This window comes from Sorex araneus, chromosome 1 (assembly GCF_027595985.1).
Source record: "Sorex araneus isolate mSorAra2 chromosome 1, mSorAra2.pri, whole genome shotgun sequence".
In the NCBI taxonomy this organism is placed as follows: Eukaryota; Metazoa; Chordata; class Mammalia; order Eulipotyphla; family Soricidae; genus Sorex; species Sorex araneus.
Genome location: NC_073302.1, coordinates 337,367,376 through 337,383,819, shown reverse-complemented (window position 1 = coordinate 337,383,819; position 16,444 = coordinate 337,367,376). Strand labels below are relative to the sequence as shown.

General features: G+C 36.1%; 1 protein-coding gene and 1 non-coding gene across 2 annotated transcripts in view; both read left to right on the top strand.

Moving 5' to 3' along the window:
• The window catches only part of LOC101543291 (A disintegrin and metallopeptidase domain 3-like), an 84,411-nt gene that overhangs the window by 61,184 nt on the left and 6,783 nt on the right, over window positions 1-16,444 (top strand). The window contains exon 17 of the mRNA XM_004606924.2: window positions 2,402-2,578. Coding sequence (XP_004606981.2) covers window positions 2,402-2,578 — 177 coding nt within the window. The remainder of the gene's footprint in view (window positions 1-2,401; window positions 2,579-16,444) is intronic.
• On the top strand, window positions 6,905-7,068 carry LOC129401352 (U1 spliceosomal RNA). The gene has a single exon (XR_008628282.1). It is a non-coding gene; the product is annotated as a U1 spliceosomal RNA (small nuclear RNA).

Sequence of the window (16,444 nt, the reverse complement as noted above, 5' to 3'; positions counted from 1 at the left end):
ATCACTCTATAACCAAAAGTTTCTTAGGGGCTGGAGCGACAGCACAGAGGGTAGGGCATTTGCCTTGCACGTGGCAGAACCGGGTTCGAGTCCCAGTATCCCATATAGTCCGCCGAGCACCACCAGGAGTAATTACTAAGTGCAGAGCCAGGAGTAACCCCTGAGCATTGCTGGCTGTAACTCTAAAAGCAAAAAATCAAAAAACAAAACCAAAAGATTCTTAGTCCTATGGTTACTAATTAACTTGGGTGTTCCTGCTTCTTTTTATTATAAACTTATAGAAAAAAAAACTATTTTCCTCAGTTCTGTGAAGCAATTTAACAAATTCAGTTCAGCTAATGAAACAAAGTCATTTCAAATTTCTGGGCCTTCAGTAATTTCCCAAAAATACCCTACAAAATATATGCACACCACAATAAGTATGTGTATTATAATGTATGAATTAGTAGCAATGCATATTGAAATATATAGTAATACACATTCATTTATATACATAAAACATAAAAAGCATAAAATTCAACATGTGCCAATGTTCATATAAATGGTTCTCTTATGATTGAATGAAATGCAAGTGAATGTTCAGCAATTTTTTTGACATTGACAATAGATGTATGAAAGAGAAATCATTGTTATAAAAACATTATCATATTGTTTAGAATGTATTTTATAAGTATAGTCTAAACTAACAATTCATTTCTATGTGCTGACATTAAATTAATTTTTAGATATAAATACTCATTGACATAGAGTAACTATAATGTATTATAATAAGGATAAAACATTAACTGCCAAATACAGGTCCATCATGAATTTCAGTGTATCTATATTATTCACAGGGTCTTTTTTAGAAATAAAATTTGAACATGGTTCATAACAATTTATAAATTCACCTCAGGGCAGAAATTTCAAAACAAGAATTCTTTATGGGGGCTGATGAAAGAGTGCAGTAGGTAAGTCACTAGTCTTTCACATGGCCAACCAAGGTTCAACTCCATATGTTTTCCTGACCCTGGTCAGAAATGACCAGGAAGTACAGAGCCAGGATTAAGCAATAAGCACTGCTGAGTGTGGCTCTAAAAGCAAGACAACAGAAAATTCTATTTGAATCATACATGGGAATTCTGTGGATTGGTATTTCTAATAAAACATAGATTGTATTTTTGCCTTTGTGTCTTATTGTATTATGAGAATACAATTTTCCACTAAAATGCATACAGATCTGCAATAGGTACATGAAAAAATTTTCATCATCTCCTTATAATTACTGTATTTGGGGATATGAATACGCCATGGGGAGCTTGCCAGGCTCTCTCATGCAGGCAATAGACTCTCGGGAGCTTGTCAGGTTCTCCAAGAGGGAGAACTAGACTATTAGATGTTGCGCTATTAGATGTCTTATAATTAGGTAAACTAAATTATATATCCCTTTACAACTCTGATAATATGTTATCAAAAATAATAAAAAAGTTAGAGAAAATATGAAGAAAAGGGAACATTGATACATATATTGATGAAAATGCAAATTGACACAATATGTAAAGTAGAAATAAGGAGACTGGAGAGATAGTATAGTGGGTAATGTGCTTGCCTTGCATGAGGCAGACCCTGCTTCAGTCCCTGACACTCCATATGACCCCCAAATCCACCAGGAATAAGTTTTGAACAGTGTTAAGTGGAGCCAAAATCCAAAAGTAAATAAATAAATGAATAAATTAGGTTTCTCAATTTAACAAAAATTAAAATTTCAGTGATTTAAAAAATTTTCTAAAGTATTAATTTTAAAAGGCATGGTAATATTTCCCTATTTAGTATATTATTATATATAATAGATATGTGTTTCTATTTGAAACAATCCATTGGCAGATTACTGGACAATGATAATATGATATATATGTATAATAGAATACAGTTCAGTTATTCAGGGGAAAGATGAAATATTGTTTTTATAAAAACAAGGATGGACCTAACGAGTATTCTTAGTAAAGTAAGTACAGTGGAGAAGACAAACTTTATATGATTTTACTAATATATTGTATGTAGAGGAACTAACCGAATGCCTGAATAGAACTGTTCTTTAGACCCATATTTCTCAGTGATCATATGGTCCCCTGTGATGCTGCTTGGTCATTCATGAAAATCTTGTAAATGGAGTTTCATAGCACAAGATAGGGGACTAACCAGTGGAATGAGAAGCACAGAAAAGAAACCAGGTTCGGAGAAGGATGTAGCTTGGAAAAAGCTTCATAAATTGTGATTTATATTATAAGACCAATTAGTTGGTACAAAAGGGAAAGGAAATAAAAGGCATGTAAGTAGCATAAAAGGGAGCCTATTGTATAGTGAAGGGTAAAATTAGACGTTTGTCGTGGCTTAATGCAGGTACTCTGTTCTATGGTTATAGACATCTAATTTTCGCATTGCAGCCATTGTTCAACTTGATGATCAATTCAAAATTTTTGTTGTTGTTTTAACCTTACAGTTTTGTAACAAAGAAGATTGCATTTCTGTCACAGGATACAGAAGTAGATTAAATATCTTAGAAAATTGTGTATCTAGTAAACATTGCCATGGACATGGGGTATGTAATGATGTATAACTATTGATGATGTATAATGATGTATAACTATGTAAACTATCTTTAAGTATAACTATATTAAATCATATCAGTGATATTTATTAAATTATAACATGGTTCAGAATTGTTAGATAAGAAAATCCATTTTGGAAAACTAGTTTTCAATATAAATGCCTTTATACTTATATATATCATTTTTGCACTCCATTATGTTGTCTTGGGGTTTGTAAGATACACTAAAATGTTTTTGTTAAAAATACTGCATGAAATAGTGTATTATAATGTGATTAAGATTGAAAATTTTTGAAATGGTTTTATTAAGTATTACACATGTATTAATTGTTATCAATTTCATTTTTAGTTTCAATGTTTTAAAATAATTTATCTCTTCCACACTGTATTAGAAAAGACATTATTTTATAGTCATTGGTTAAAGTTATATATTTGCTCAAATGTTGTCAATCATGAAAAGAGCCACTATTACACACCTTTGTACATTATTTATATGATTTATTAAATTCTGAGCCATAAAATCTGATGAACTGATATACACACTACTCAAATTTTCTTTTCAGACTATACTATCAGTTTTTAATCTCTAAACAATCTAACAATACTTGTGTTTGCATTTATTTAGCAATAATCCTATATTTCTTCAGTCTGTTTAAGATATTTAGCATTTGCTTTTATACTGTTCAATTGATTTGAAACTACTAAGTAGCTTATAAATTTTGTAAATTTTTAATGGTTTCAAAGAATTTGTCTACCTTTAATATTGTGGCTCATATCTCTTGATGTATTGAGACTTCATTTTTTGTTTGCAATCTAGAGAAAGTAACATCTACTTGTTTTTATTAAATTTTTCCTCCAAATTAGCTTAAATATCCCACTATTTACAATATATTTTGTTTAATTTATTAATTTTAATTTAATTTCTCAATTTAAGATTTTTCTATTTGTGGAATGAACTTTTATTTCTGGACTATTGTCAGTTTTCTCCTGTGTTAGGTTTAATTATCTGATTGTTACACAGTATTTGAGAAATCATAAAATTGCTTTGCAATTTTAGATTTTTACAAAGGCACTAAGATTTGAAAAATTGTCCCACCACCACTGTCAGTTTCCTTCCACCTTTGTCTCCAGATTCCTTATCAATTCACAGCCTACCTTTTAAGTAGACACATATTTAAGTTTGGGTGTTGTACGTTGGGTCCTATGCTTTCAATGTTGCAGATTCTATGTATATATTATATACACCAAACGTTTACACCTGAGGCCCCTTTCTCCTACCCCTCTCCCTGTTACCTCCTGTCCATGTTTTCTTATTCTTCTCCCCCAATTTCTTCTTTGCTCTTTCTCCTGTCTGTAATCTAGGATCAAGAATAATTAAAGTGTATCCCCTCTTTTATAGCTTGCATTCTCATTCTATGCATCGCAAATAAAGTGACATCATCCTATTTTTTTTCACTTACTATACTAAATACCATATCCTCCAGTTCCATCCAAGTTGCAACATATTGCATGATGAAATCATCATTCTTTGCAACAGCTTTCTATTCCATTTTATGTATATATGCATATATATATATATATATCACCTTCATTACTTCATTTGTGATTGGACCCTGTGATGATTTTGTATCCTAGCTATTGTATAAGTGCCGTAATGAATAACTTTTATAGTGTGCATATGTGTTTTTGAAGGAATGTTTTGTGTTTCTGAGGGTAGATACAAAGAAATGAAATTTTGGGTCCTAGAGAAGCTCTATTCTTAATTTTCTAAGAAATCACCATACTGTTTCCCACAGGGTTTGAGCCAGACAGCAGTGTGGTTGTTCCCACGAGTATTGAATGAGAGCTCCCTTTACAACAAATACCTGCCAACACAGATTGCTTCCAGTTTCTTTGATTTGTGCAATTCTCATTGATGTGAGATGTCTCATTGTAGTCTTTCTTGGGATTTTCTTAATAATAAGTGATGATGAGCACTTTTTTATGCATCTGTTATGTCTTCTTCAGATAATTGTCTTTGTTTCTTTTCCCCATTTTTTGATAGGGCTTTTGGTTAATCTCTTCATCGTATGTGTTGGTTTTTTACTAAGGAGTAAGCCCTGAGCACTGACGGTAGCGGCCTAAAACCAAAAATAGATTGGGGAGATAGTACCAGATCAATATACTGAGAAATGTACCGGGGCTGAGTGTGTAACTTAGTCCCTGAGAGAAGCAGCATTTCAATCCGATTTAATCAGTTTAATCTAGTATCTCCCATCTTGCTTTGTTAATAATTATAGATTTTTACTATTGAAAATGATAGTGGGTGTGAGTTTGTAATAGATGTCCATTAATTTCCTGAGGATGATGTCATTTAGTACTACCAAAAATAATTGTTTCTTTTGCCTGGCAGAAGTTCTTTAGTTCAATGCAGTTTCATTTATTTTTGTTTCAGTAGCCTTTCTTTTACAATAGAACTGTATCATTAAAAACACCTTGAAAGTACAGGTTTGTGGGCATTCTGTCTATATTGTATTATATATCTATTTTGTAGGTTCTGGTATGATACCAAAGCCTTTGGTTCACTTTGAGTTGAGTTTTCTATAAGGTATGAGATATGGAGTCAGCTTCATTTTTTTAACTTGTAGCTTTCCAGTTTCCCAAACTCCATTTGTTGAAGAGGCTATCTTTACTGCATTTCATGTTTGAAAGCTCTTTTGTTGAAAATTAGATGACTATAAATCTGGGACTTGTCTTTAGGTAACTGATTAAAAACCATTAGTCGGAGACTGTTCTTACTTCAGTACCATGCTGTTTTTATTGTAATAGCTTTATTATTTAGTTTCAAGTTAGGTAATGCCTTGATTCCCAATTTCTTATTTCTCAATATGGTTTTCGTTATTTGGGATATTCTATGGGTCTATACAAATCATAATTTTTTATTTAGGGATCACATAACCAGAGTTTAATCTTGGTTCTGTGTTCAGAGATAACTCTTAGTAGACCATATTGGGTGCAGAGGATCAAATGCAAATTGGCCATGTGTAGCAAACACTCTACCCACCGTACTATCAGTCCTGGCCCCCCACCTCATAAAAACCTTACTATTGATCATTGTTTCATGTTCCTAAAAGAGTGACATTAGAATTTGGATGGCAATTGAATTGAATTTATATCATATTTTAGATAGGAAGGTTATTTTGACAATAGAGTGTTTTCCACTTTTCTAAGGTCTTTTCCTCTCTTTCAAAAGAGACATGCTATTAGGTCCCTCTCATTGTCTATTGTGTTGGAATGTAGATACTTGATTTTTTTGATATTAAATGGAATAGGCACTCTATCTCTTTCTCTATATTTGATTATTTGTCTATGAGCATGTGACCAATTTTTTTGTGTTGACTTTGCTGCCTGTCTTTTGCTGTATTGGTTAAAGTTTCTAGGATCTTCGTAACAGACTTTTTAGGGTGTTCTAAGTATATTATCATGTCGTCTGCAAATAAGGACAGGTTGGTTTCTTTTCCAATTATTTTCATTTATTTTCTTGCTTTATTTCTGTTGTTAGGGATTCTAATATTATATTAAATAAAAAGGGCAATGGAAGTAAACATCTTGATTTGTTATAATTTTAATCTTTCACTACTGAGTTCAGAGCCAGAAGTAGGGCCTGCTGTGCTCCACCCACACCTCACCTCAGCAACGCCAGGAGTAAGCTCAGAGCTAAGGAGTAAGCTCTGAGCACTGCCGGGAGCAACCTATAACCAAAAATAGGTGGGGGAGATAGTACCCGGATCCGTATACCGAGAAACGTACCGGGGCTGAGTGTGTAATTTAGTCGCTGAGAGAAGCAGCGTTTCAATCCGATTTAATTGATTTAATCTATTGCACTGCGTGGATTGCAGCGCCTGCCCTGTGGGAGCCGTTTAGCCCACAGCCTACCAGTAGGTTCGGCACTGCAGCGTTGGGTGCAGACAAATCCACATCAGAACCTCTGTGTAGATCCAGAAAAGCAAGGAAGCAAACAAAAATCTTCCCAGTTATACCACCTCTGAAGCCTGAGCGAAAGTATTCTCCTCCGGAGGCGGAGGGAGGGGACTGCAGAAAAGGTTAAGTACCGCTCAGAGGCGTGGATATGCAAATTATGCGCGCACAGACTGCTGGTTAGTTATTTTTGAATTATAAAACGTTTTATTGAATATAGGAAATTATATCTTTTAATTTTTCATTACGAGTATTTCCGTAGTTTCTAACTGAATACAAAAAATAATACAAATACAAAATGACCATAACTATGAAGTGTGTTGATGATCAGGTTGAGGTGCCAGGCTAGATTAGCAACTCATACTTACCTGGCAGGGGAGATACCATGATCACGAAGGTGGTTTTCCCAGGGCGAGGCTTATCCATTGCACTCCGGATGTGCTGACCCCTGCGATTTCCCCAAATGTGGGAAACTCGACTGCATAATTTGTGGTAGTGGGGGACTGCGTTCGCGCTCTCCCCTGATAAGCTTTGTCTGAAACAATAGAATGTGCTTATGGTTTCTTGCTTGCAGTAGCAAAACCGATAGAGGGCTGAGAGCGGCATAAACACTAATGGTCATCGCTTTCGTGCAATTCAAACATCCTGTCTGCTGGGCAATGGCTCTAGTTGTGGCCGTACTGTGCTGAGCTCTCCGAGACGCGTTTGATCTCCAAAGCTAAACGGGGCGGGAGGCTGGTTAGTACGGATGGGAGATCATTGATTTCTTGAGTATGGTGGTATATATAATCTTACTTTGTTGACTCTTTTTATTTAAATCATGAGTGAATGTTGGGTTTTGTCAAAACCTTTCTCTTCACTGTTTATATATATATTTATCTGGGGATAGCACAGCGGTTGGGCTTTTGCATTTCACGCGGTGGAACCGAGTTGGATTCCTCCGCCCCTCTCGGAGAGCCAGGCAGGCTACCGAGTGTATCCAGCCCCAGCGTCGGTGGCCCGTGCGTATTGGATATGCCAAAACCAGTAACGATAAGTCTCTCAATGAGAGATATTACTGGTGCCCGCTCGAACAAATCGATGAGCAGCAGGATTTTTATCTGATTTGTGGTGGCACTGTAGCCTCAGTTGTTCATTCCATTTGCTCAAGCGGGGACCAGTAATGTCTCCATTGTGAGGCTGGGATACTCTCTGTAGCTTGCGGGGTTCTCTGAGAGGGACGGAAGAATCGAACCGGGGGTCCGCCGGGTGCAAGGCAAACCCACTGTGCTATGGCTCCAGTACAGAAGAGGGAAGAATACTAAATGCCCACTGGAGAGTGAACTCTCATTACGGTAACCAGCACATTCGCCTCTCATGTCCCAGAGACAATATCCAACAAACAAAAGACCTCATAAAGTCTAAAAATTGTTTACAAAATGCTCAGGAGAGCGTCTGTGGTGCTGGGGATGGAACCAGTTGGCTGCAGGCAGGAGCTGCTGTGCCGTGGCTCAGCCCCTCATCTTCATGTTAAACCATGATCAGAAAGCAGGTCATTTTTACAAACATGAAAGAGCTGCACCAGTATTGGTTTTATAAAAGCATTTACTAGTTAAACCATTATCTTTGGACCCTTTACATCTTGGCTATTCTTGCATTTTGTGGTCCCACTTGATCATGGTGTATGATTTTCTTATTATGGTTGACTAATATTCATTAGAATTTGTTGAGGATTTTGCAAAAATCTTCCTTTGGGAAATTGGTCTGAAATTTTTGTTTTCAGTAATATCTGAAATTTGAGTTTTAATGCAGTGCTGTCATGATAGAAGCCATTAAGAAGAATTCCTGCATTTTTTTTTTTTAGCATTTTGGAAGAATTTAATGAGTAAAGGTAGTAATTCTTCTTTGAAGGTTTGATACAACTTACCTGAACTCAACTTTTATTCTTTGAAAGACTCCCAATTACTGTTCCAATTTTCTTAACTATGATTGGCCTGCTCAGGTTTTCTATTTGTTCTTCATTCAGTTCATGGAGATCAAATGAGTCAGAAAATTTTTTTAGGGTTCTTCAGTTTAACCGCATAAAATTTATTCATAGTAAACTCAAATCACATTTTGAATTTCTGAGTAGTTTAATGTAATTCTTTCCTTTCATCTCATATGATTTATTAAGGAATTTTTCATTACTTCCCTTATGACTCTGGTCAACGATTTGCCATTCTTTTTTTTTTTTTTTTCGAGAACCAGCTCCTGGTTTTATTGACTCCGCATTACTTCTTTGACTTCTGTAGCATTGAATTCTGCTCAGTTAGAGCATATTTAAAATAAATTTTATTTTTAAAAAAAGCATATTTAAAGAACATGTTTAAAATTTTTTTAAATAAAAAATATTATATTTTTAATTCTTTCCTTCCTTCTAGTTTTGGGATCCATTTGTTATTCAACTCCAGGTGTTTTAAGCTGTGTATTTAAGTTTGATTTGAGCTTTTTTCCCCCTTTCCTAATGTAGGCCTTTATAGCAATGAATTATTATTTTTTTTAGGATAGCTTTTCTGTGTCATAGATTCTGTTAGTTTATTTTCTTGCATTAGTTTCAAGGAAATTTTTTAGTTCCACTTTCACAGTTGCTATTCAGTGACATTTTGTTCAGCTTCCAGCTACTGAAGTTCCCCTTTCTTTTTAATTTCAACTTTCATGGTACTGTGGTATGAGAAGGCGGTTGGTAGTTTTGTGTTTATAAATGTTTGAAATTATGTATGTTTGAGTTATAGTTGTTTTAAGTTATGCTCTAGTATGTGATCTACCCAGAGAAGTATTTCATGTCCTTTAGAGAAAAAGATGTAATAAAATTCTTGAGATAGAGGGCCTTGTATGAATAAATTAATACAAGTTTTATCAATTCCTCATTTTGGGCTCTTGTAATTTTACTGACATTCTGTCTAGATGATCTCAAATGATGAATGTGGAATTGTGTTTCTGTCAGTGTGTTTCTTTAGGTCTGTGAGAAGATTTATTAACTTTTCTGCCCTTTCTTTTGGTACACCCATGTTGATAAGCATAAGTACTTCTTAATCTATTGTTCCCGTAACCAATAATCAATGTCCACACCAATCTCTAAGAAATTCATTTAGAGTGAATGGTGTTTGGTTTTATATAGAAGTATGGTAGCTTAAGCTATATTTTGTTTGTTTGGCTTGTATGGTTGTTATTCATTCTTTTACTCTAAGCCTGTATTTATTTTGTACAATTAGTTGGATTCCTTTTTCATGTAATTCACAACTCGATGTATTATGTTTGCTGACCCACCTAGCCAGTCACCACCTTTTAATGGGAGAGTTTAATTCACTGATATTCAGGAAATATATATGATATTCAGGAAAATATATGACACAGATGAGTTTTCCGTCATTTTTCTGTGTTGATTTTGACTATTTTCCCCGTAGATATTTGCTCTTGTGGGTGATCATTTGTATTCATTGCAAGGATGGATTCTTCATACTTTCACGATCTTCATGGGTGATCTGTTGTGAGCTTGATATTCTTTCTATTTTTTTGAATTATTTTTTTTAATTTTTCTTTTCTCTTGCTGTTTTAAGTATGTCTCTCTTTTGTTCTTGCTGAGTTGATTATAATGTGTTTGTGTATTATTCTATTTAGGTATATATGTTTGTTTTTCTGTGTGTGCTCACTAATCACTCGTGGTGAATCTAAGGGAATATATATGGTGCCAAGGATCAGAGCCAGAACAGTTGCTTGCAAGGCACACACATTACCCACTGTTCTATCTTTCCAGCCCTCCTATCTTATTTTTAATTTGTTTTAAAATTTTATTTTAGCCACTGTGATTTACAGTTTACAATGCTTTCGTGGGGATGGGGTGGGGTTCTTGCATACATTACAACTCCAGACCTGCCACCATAGGGTCTTATTTCGCTCCACCCTCACCCAACCTCAACCCCCACCTCATCATTCCCACCCATTCCTCTAACTTATTGCCCTGATAAGTTCAGTTATGTAGATCAGATCTTTATTTCTCTTAAAAATTTTTGGGGCCAGAGTGGTAAGTGGTACAGTGGATAAGGGGTTTACCTTGCACGTGGCCGACCCAGGTTCAATCCTCGGCATCCCATATGGTCCCCCAAGCACCTCCAGGAGTAATTCCTGAGTGCAGAGCCAGGAGTAACCCATGAATATCGTAGGTGTGACCCAAAAAGAAAAAAAAAATTTTAATGAGCACCGTGAGATAGATAGTTGAAAAGTTTTTCATGATTGGGTTTCAGTATTACAATATTTCAACAGCTGTCCCTTCATCATTGTAATTTCACATCACCAATGCCCCCCAGTGCTTGATCCTCTATCTCTCTTTCTCTTTCTTTCTTTCTTTCTTTCTTTCTTTCTTTCTTTCTTTCTTTCTTTCTTTCTTTCTTTCTTTCTTTCTTTCTTTCTTTCTTTCTTTCTTTCTTTCTTTCTTTCTTTCTTTCTTTCTCTTTCTCCTGCTCTCTCTCTCTCCCTCTTTCTCTCCCTCTTTCTCTTTCTTTCTCTTTCTCTTTCTCTTTCTCTTTCTCTTTCTCTTTCTCTTTCTCTTTCTCTCTCCTTTCGAGTTTATAATACTGATACTGGTATATTCCTTCTTTACCTACTTTCAGTACTAAGTTCTTGTCCACATTAGTCATTTTCAGTGATCATTTTCATAGTGTTACCTTTTATGTCTTAATGCTCTAGCGCCCCACCACACACACTTGTGGCAAGTTTCCAACTGTGGACCAGTCCCCCTGGCCTTGTTCCTAGTGTTCTTGGATATTATTCTCATGCAACATTTCTTTCTTTTAAATTCCACAAATGAATGCGATCATTCTATGCCTGTCCCTTCTTTTGACTCATTTCACTCACATATTTTCCATGTTCATCCATTTATTAGCAGATTTCATGAATTCATTTTTTCCTGGTGTATACCAGATCTTATATTCTGTTGATCTGGGCCATTTCTTGTTTCCTTGCTATGGGTTTTTATATTACATATGTGAGAGTTCATTCTGCACAGTGGGTAGGGCATTTGCCTTGCACGTGGCCAACCCGGGTTCAATTACTCCATCCCACTAGGAGAGCCCGGCAAGTTACAGAGTATCCCGCCCACATGGCAGAGCATGGCAAGCTATCCGTGGCATATTTGATATGCCAAAAACAGTAACAAGTCTGTTATTTTTGGCATATTTGATATGCCAAAAACAGTAATGGGCACCAATAACAAGTGGAGACGTTATTGGTGCCGTTCGAGCAAATCGATGAACAACAGAAGGACAGTGCCACAGTGCTTCTCAGCATAATGCCCTTCAGTTTCATCCATAGTATCATAATGCATGACTTTCTCCTTTCTTAGAGCCAAGTACTATTCTAAAAAACCATAGTTTCTTAATCCTCATTTGTTCTTCAACATTTGAGTTGTTCCAGATTTGTCTATTGTGAATGGTGCTGCAGTAAACATAAAAGTGCTGATATTTTCCTGAGTAGGGTTTTCAAGGCATCTGGGTAGATGCCCAGAGTGGGATTTTTGGGTCATATAGAAGTTAAATTGTTTATTTATTGAGAAATGTGCATATTGTTTTTCAGAAATAATTGTCCAGTGTGCATCCCCACCAGCAGGCATGAGCTTGCCTTCTCCCCCCATATCCACACCAACATTGGTTGTATTCATTCTTTGTCATGTGTTCCTAGATCACTCTTGTGAAGCAATAGCTCCTTGTTTTGTTTTGCATTTCACCGATGATCAGTAATTCAGGAATATTTACGTACCTATTGTTCATCTGTATGGCTTCTTTGAGAGTTCCTATTCATCTCTTCTCCCCATATTTGATGAGATTTAGCTGTTTATTTGTTTGTTTAGTTAAGGTTTGCCAGTGCTTTTTATATCTTGGAAATTACTTTGTCAAATGGATACTAGATAAATAATTTCTCCAAGTCATAAATTTTATCAAGGTGACGTTTTATCTTTTATGGTGAATCATTTCTTTTGTAGTGCAGAAGCTTATTAATTTAATATTGTCCTATTTCTTTATCTTCTTTTCACTTGACCAATGGCATTGAATCATTGAAGATAACTCTGAATGTTCTATTTTAAAAGAATTACTTTGGTTATCTGGGAATTGTATGTTTTTATTCAAATTTTATGATTTTGGAAAGGATGGTCATATTAATAATATTGATTATTCTAATCAAAATGAACAAGGGAAATGTTTTCACTTTCTGTGTTTTATTTATTTTGTTTGATATTTATGATTTTTACGAGGTACTTTTTTTTCACCACTTTTGTTGAGCTAATTCCTAGATACTTACTGTTTTTTCTCACATGGCAAAGGGAATTTTAAATATTTTTCTTGTCTATTTACATATAAGAATGCTACATATTTATGTGGATAAACTTTCAAAATTTATTTATATAATTAAAATTTAAGACTCTAAAAGATTTTGGTTGTTTTTAAGTACAATATCATTTTATGTGAATTGTTCTCAGTTGTCTTTTCCTTTACCATTCGAATCTTTTTATGTTATCTTTCCTGCTTTATTGTGACTACACCTTCCCATAGTATATTAAATGATAGCAGTGAAAGTGATAGCCTTGTCTTGTGCTTGATCTTAAAGGAAATGCTTTCAAATTTTCCCAATAAGTATAGTTATTAGTTGTAAATTGGTTGTATATAGACTACCTTACTATGTTAAATTTCTTTAATCTTCACTTTGTTGATAGTATTTATTACACTCAGGTGTTGAATAATAATAAATGCTTTCTCCCCAACTGAAAACAATGATTATACAATTTTATGATCTTGGATTTATCATGGTAGCTCAAGGGTTTTACTTGTTAGCAAAAATTTATGCTTAATTTTCTGATCTGATACATCGCAACATGCAGTGTCTTTAAAATATTAAGTTCAGGACATTGGCACTGAAAAAATTGTTGAAAAAACCTGATTTAAATTTTTTATCAGGTTGTATATGTTTGAATAATACTTGTTTTATTGGACTTTTATTTGCGTTGTGAATATTTCATTCTTCATGCATTGTTAGTTAACTGCTCATGAACTCCTTTAGTTGCTGTATGCAGTAAAACTTTGTGTCACTACTTCAAACTTAAATGATAGCCAAACTCTATAAAGAATTCCTGTTAGGGGGATTGGAGAGATAGTACAGCAGGTCAGGCATCTATCTTGCACATGACCAACCTAGGCTTCATCTCTGACATCCCAGATGGTTACTGGAGTTTGCCAGGAGTGATTTCTGAGTATAGAACCAGGAGCAAGCAAGCACCATCAGATGTTTCTCCCATTAAAATTAATTTTTACACCTCTCTCCTTGCTCCCCAACTGTGTCGCTCCTGTCCTCCAGGTAATCAGCCCACCGTGAATTCCTCCTACTGGGCTTTGGACCGCTCTCAGGCTGGCCCCGCCCTCCCTGGCTCTCCCACAACCCTCCAGACCCTGTTTCCATCGCCACGCCTCTGCTCACTCCCCAACTGCGTTGCCCCTGTCCTGCACAGAGCACTGCCAGTGTCCAAGTGGTTACTGTGGGTGTGGCCTGTATCTCAGGAGGCGTGGTCTCACAGGGGGCGTGGCCCCTGCCAGAGCGGCCACAGTTACTATTTTTTAGCATAATCTGTATAACCTGTTCCTTTGAAAAATACCCTGGCCATCTTCAATCACTCTATGTCAGTAGTATATTAGCCTACTCTAACTTCACAAAAACTATCTGTGAACAATAGAAACTTTGCAAGGAGAGCATAGCTTTAAACCTTTACTAGAGGCCCCACATAAATCAAGATGAATGCCTGAGAGTAAGGAAGAATTCTAGAATAGGAACAAGGCTACCATTATCAATTTAGTGCAAACAGAGCCCCTACTCCCGCAGCAAGAGGGAGTAGGGATAGACAACTAGAACGTTTCAATTCTATACTTCCATACCAATAAGAAGAAACAGCGAAAATCCCCTCCACGAAGAGAGGATGAACAAAAGATTCCAGAAGCCTCAACAGGGGCTACCCACCTATACGACCTTTCAGAAAAAAAATTCAGAGAGGAAATCTTGAAGGGAGTAGATGTACTCCAAGCAACCATGAAACAGACATCCAATAAACTAAGGGAGGATATAAATGAAGCATTGGAACGGTCCACCAAGAAAATGCAGGAAGAAATGAGAGCAGAAATTTAAAAGCTACAAACGGAAGTCAAACAAATAAAGGAATCAGTAGATGAATTAAAAATCTCAGTAGGAGCCCTCAACAGTAGAATGACTACAGCCAAAGACAGAATCAGCGAGCTCGAAGATGAGCTGCACAAAGCTTTCAGGCAACAACAAATAATGGCAAAAGACCTCAAAATGGCCCTAGAGCGAATCAGAGTCCTAGGGGATGACCTCAAGAGGAACAACATAAGAATCATTGGAGTACCAAAAGCACAGGGAAGTAACCCCAATGAAAAAAACACAGTGAGAGACACCATTGCTAAGAAATTCCCAGAGCTGGAGGAGGCAGGCATCCAGATACAAGGAACCCGAAGAGTACCAGCAAAAAGAGACCCGAATAAAAAGACTCCAAGGCACATCATAGTCAGAATGATGGATGCTGTGATAGAGACAAAATACTGCCAGCAGCACAGTCAAAGAAGGAAATCATATACAAAGGAGCACCCCTTAAATTTACAGCAGACCTATCAGAGGAAACCCTCCAAGCCTGAAGACAATGGTGGGACATAGTGAAAAACTCAACGAAATAAACGCATCACAAATACTTTATCCGGCTAAACTCTCACTCAAACTCGAAGGAATGATACACTATTTCTCAGATAAACAACAGCTCAGGAACTTCATAGACTCAAAACCAAACTTAAAAGAATGACTAAAGGATCTATTGTAAGACAAGGAAGAACCCCACAAGAACAACAAACCCCAAAGGAAGATGACAAAAAACCCCATGAAAATTATCTCTCTCAATGTCAATGGCCTAAATGCACCAATTAAGAGACAGAGTGGCAAAATGGATCTGGAAACTAAACCAAACATTCTGCTTCCTGCAAGAAACACACCTGAACAATCAGAACAAATGCAGACTCAAAGTCAAAGGATGGAAAACAATCCTACAGGCAAATAATTCCCTCAAAAAAGCTAGGGTGGCCATACTAATATCCAACAACATAGATTTCAGGTTGAAAAAGATTCGAAGGGACAGTGAAGGTCATTTTCTATTTATCAAGGGATATGTACAACAGGAAGAAATCACACTCTTAAACGTATATATGCACCTAATGAACGACTGGCTGAATACTTAAAACATCTCCTAACAGACTTTAAAGAGGACATCGCTAGCAGCACAATAATAGTCAGACTTCAACACCACCTTATCACCTCTGGATAGATCCACAGGAACATAACTCAGCAAGGAAACACTGACTCTGAAAGAAGAAAATGAAGAGAGAGGCCTAATAGACTTATACAGGGCTTTTTACCTCCCCCCCCCCCCAAAAAAAGAATACACATTCTTTTTCAGTGCACATGGAACATTTTCCAAGATAGATCATGTACTGGGCCACAAAACATACCTCAATAGAATCGGAATAATAGAAATTGTATCAACTATCTTCTCAGACCACGGTGCTCTAAAGATAGAAGCTAATCACACACAGACACAGAGAACCAAAGCAAACACCTGGAAATCAAACAGCTCGGTGTTGAACACTGAGTGGGTCAGGAAGGAAATCAAGGAAGAAATCAAAGATACCTTGAAACAAATGAGAATGAAGACACAAGCTACCAAAACCTATGGGACGCAGCTAGAGCCATGTTAAGAGGAAAATTTATAGCTCTGCAAGCATTCCTTAGGAAGGAAGAAAGGGCCTACATAGATAGCTTGTCTTCACAGCTCAAGATCTTAGAAAA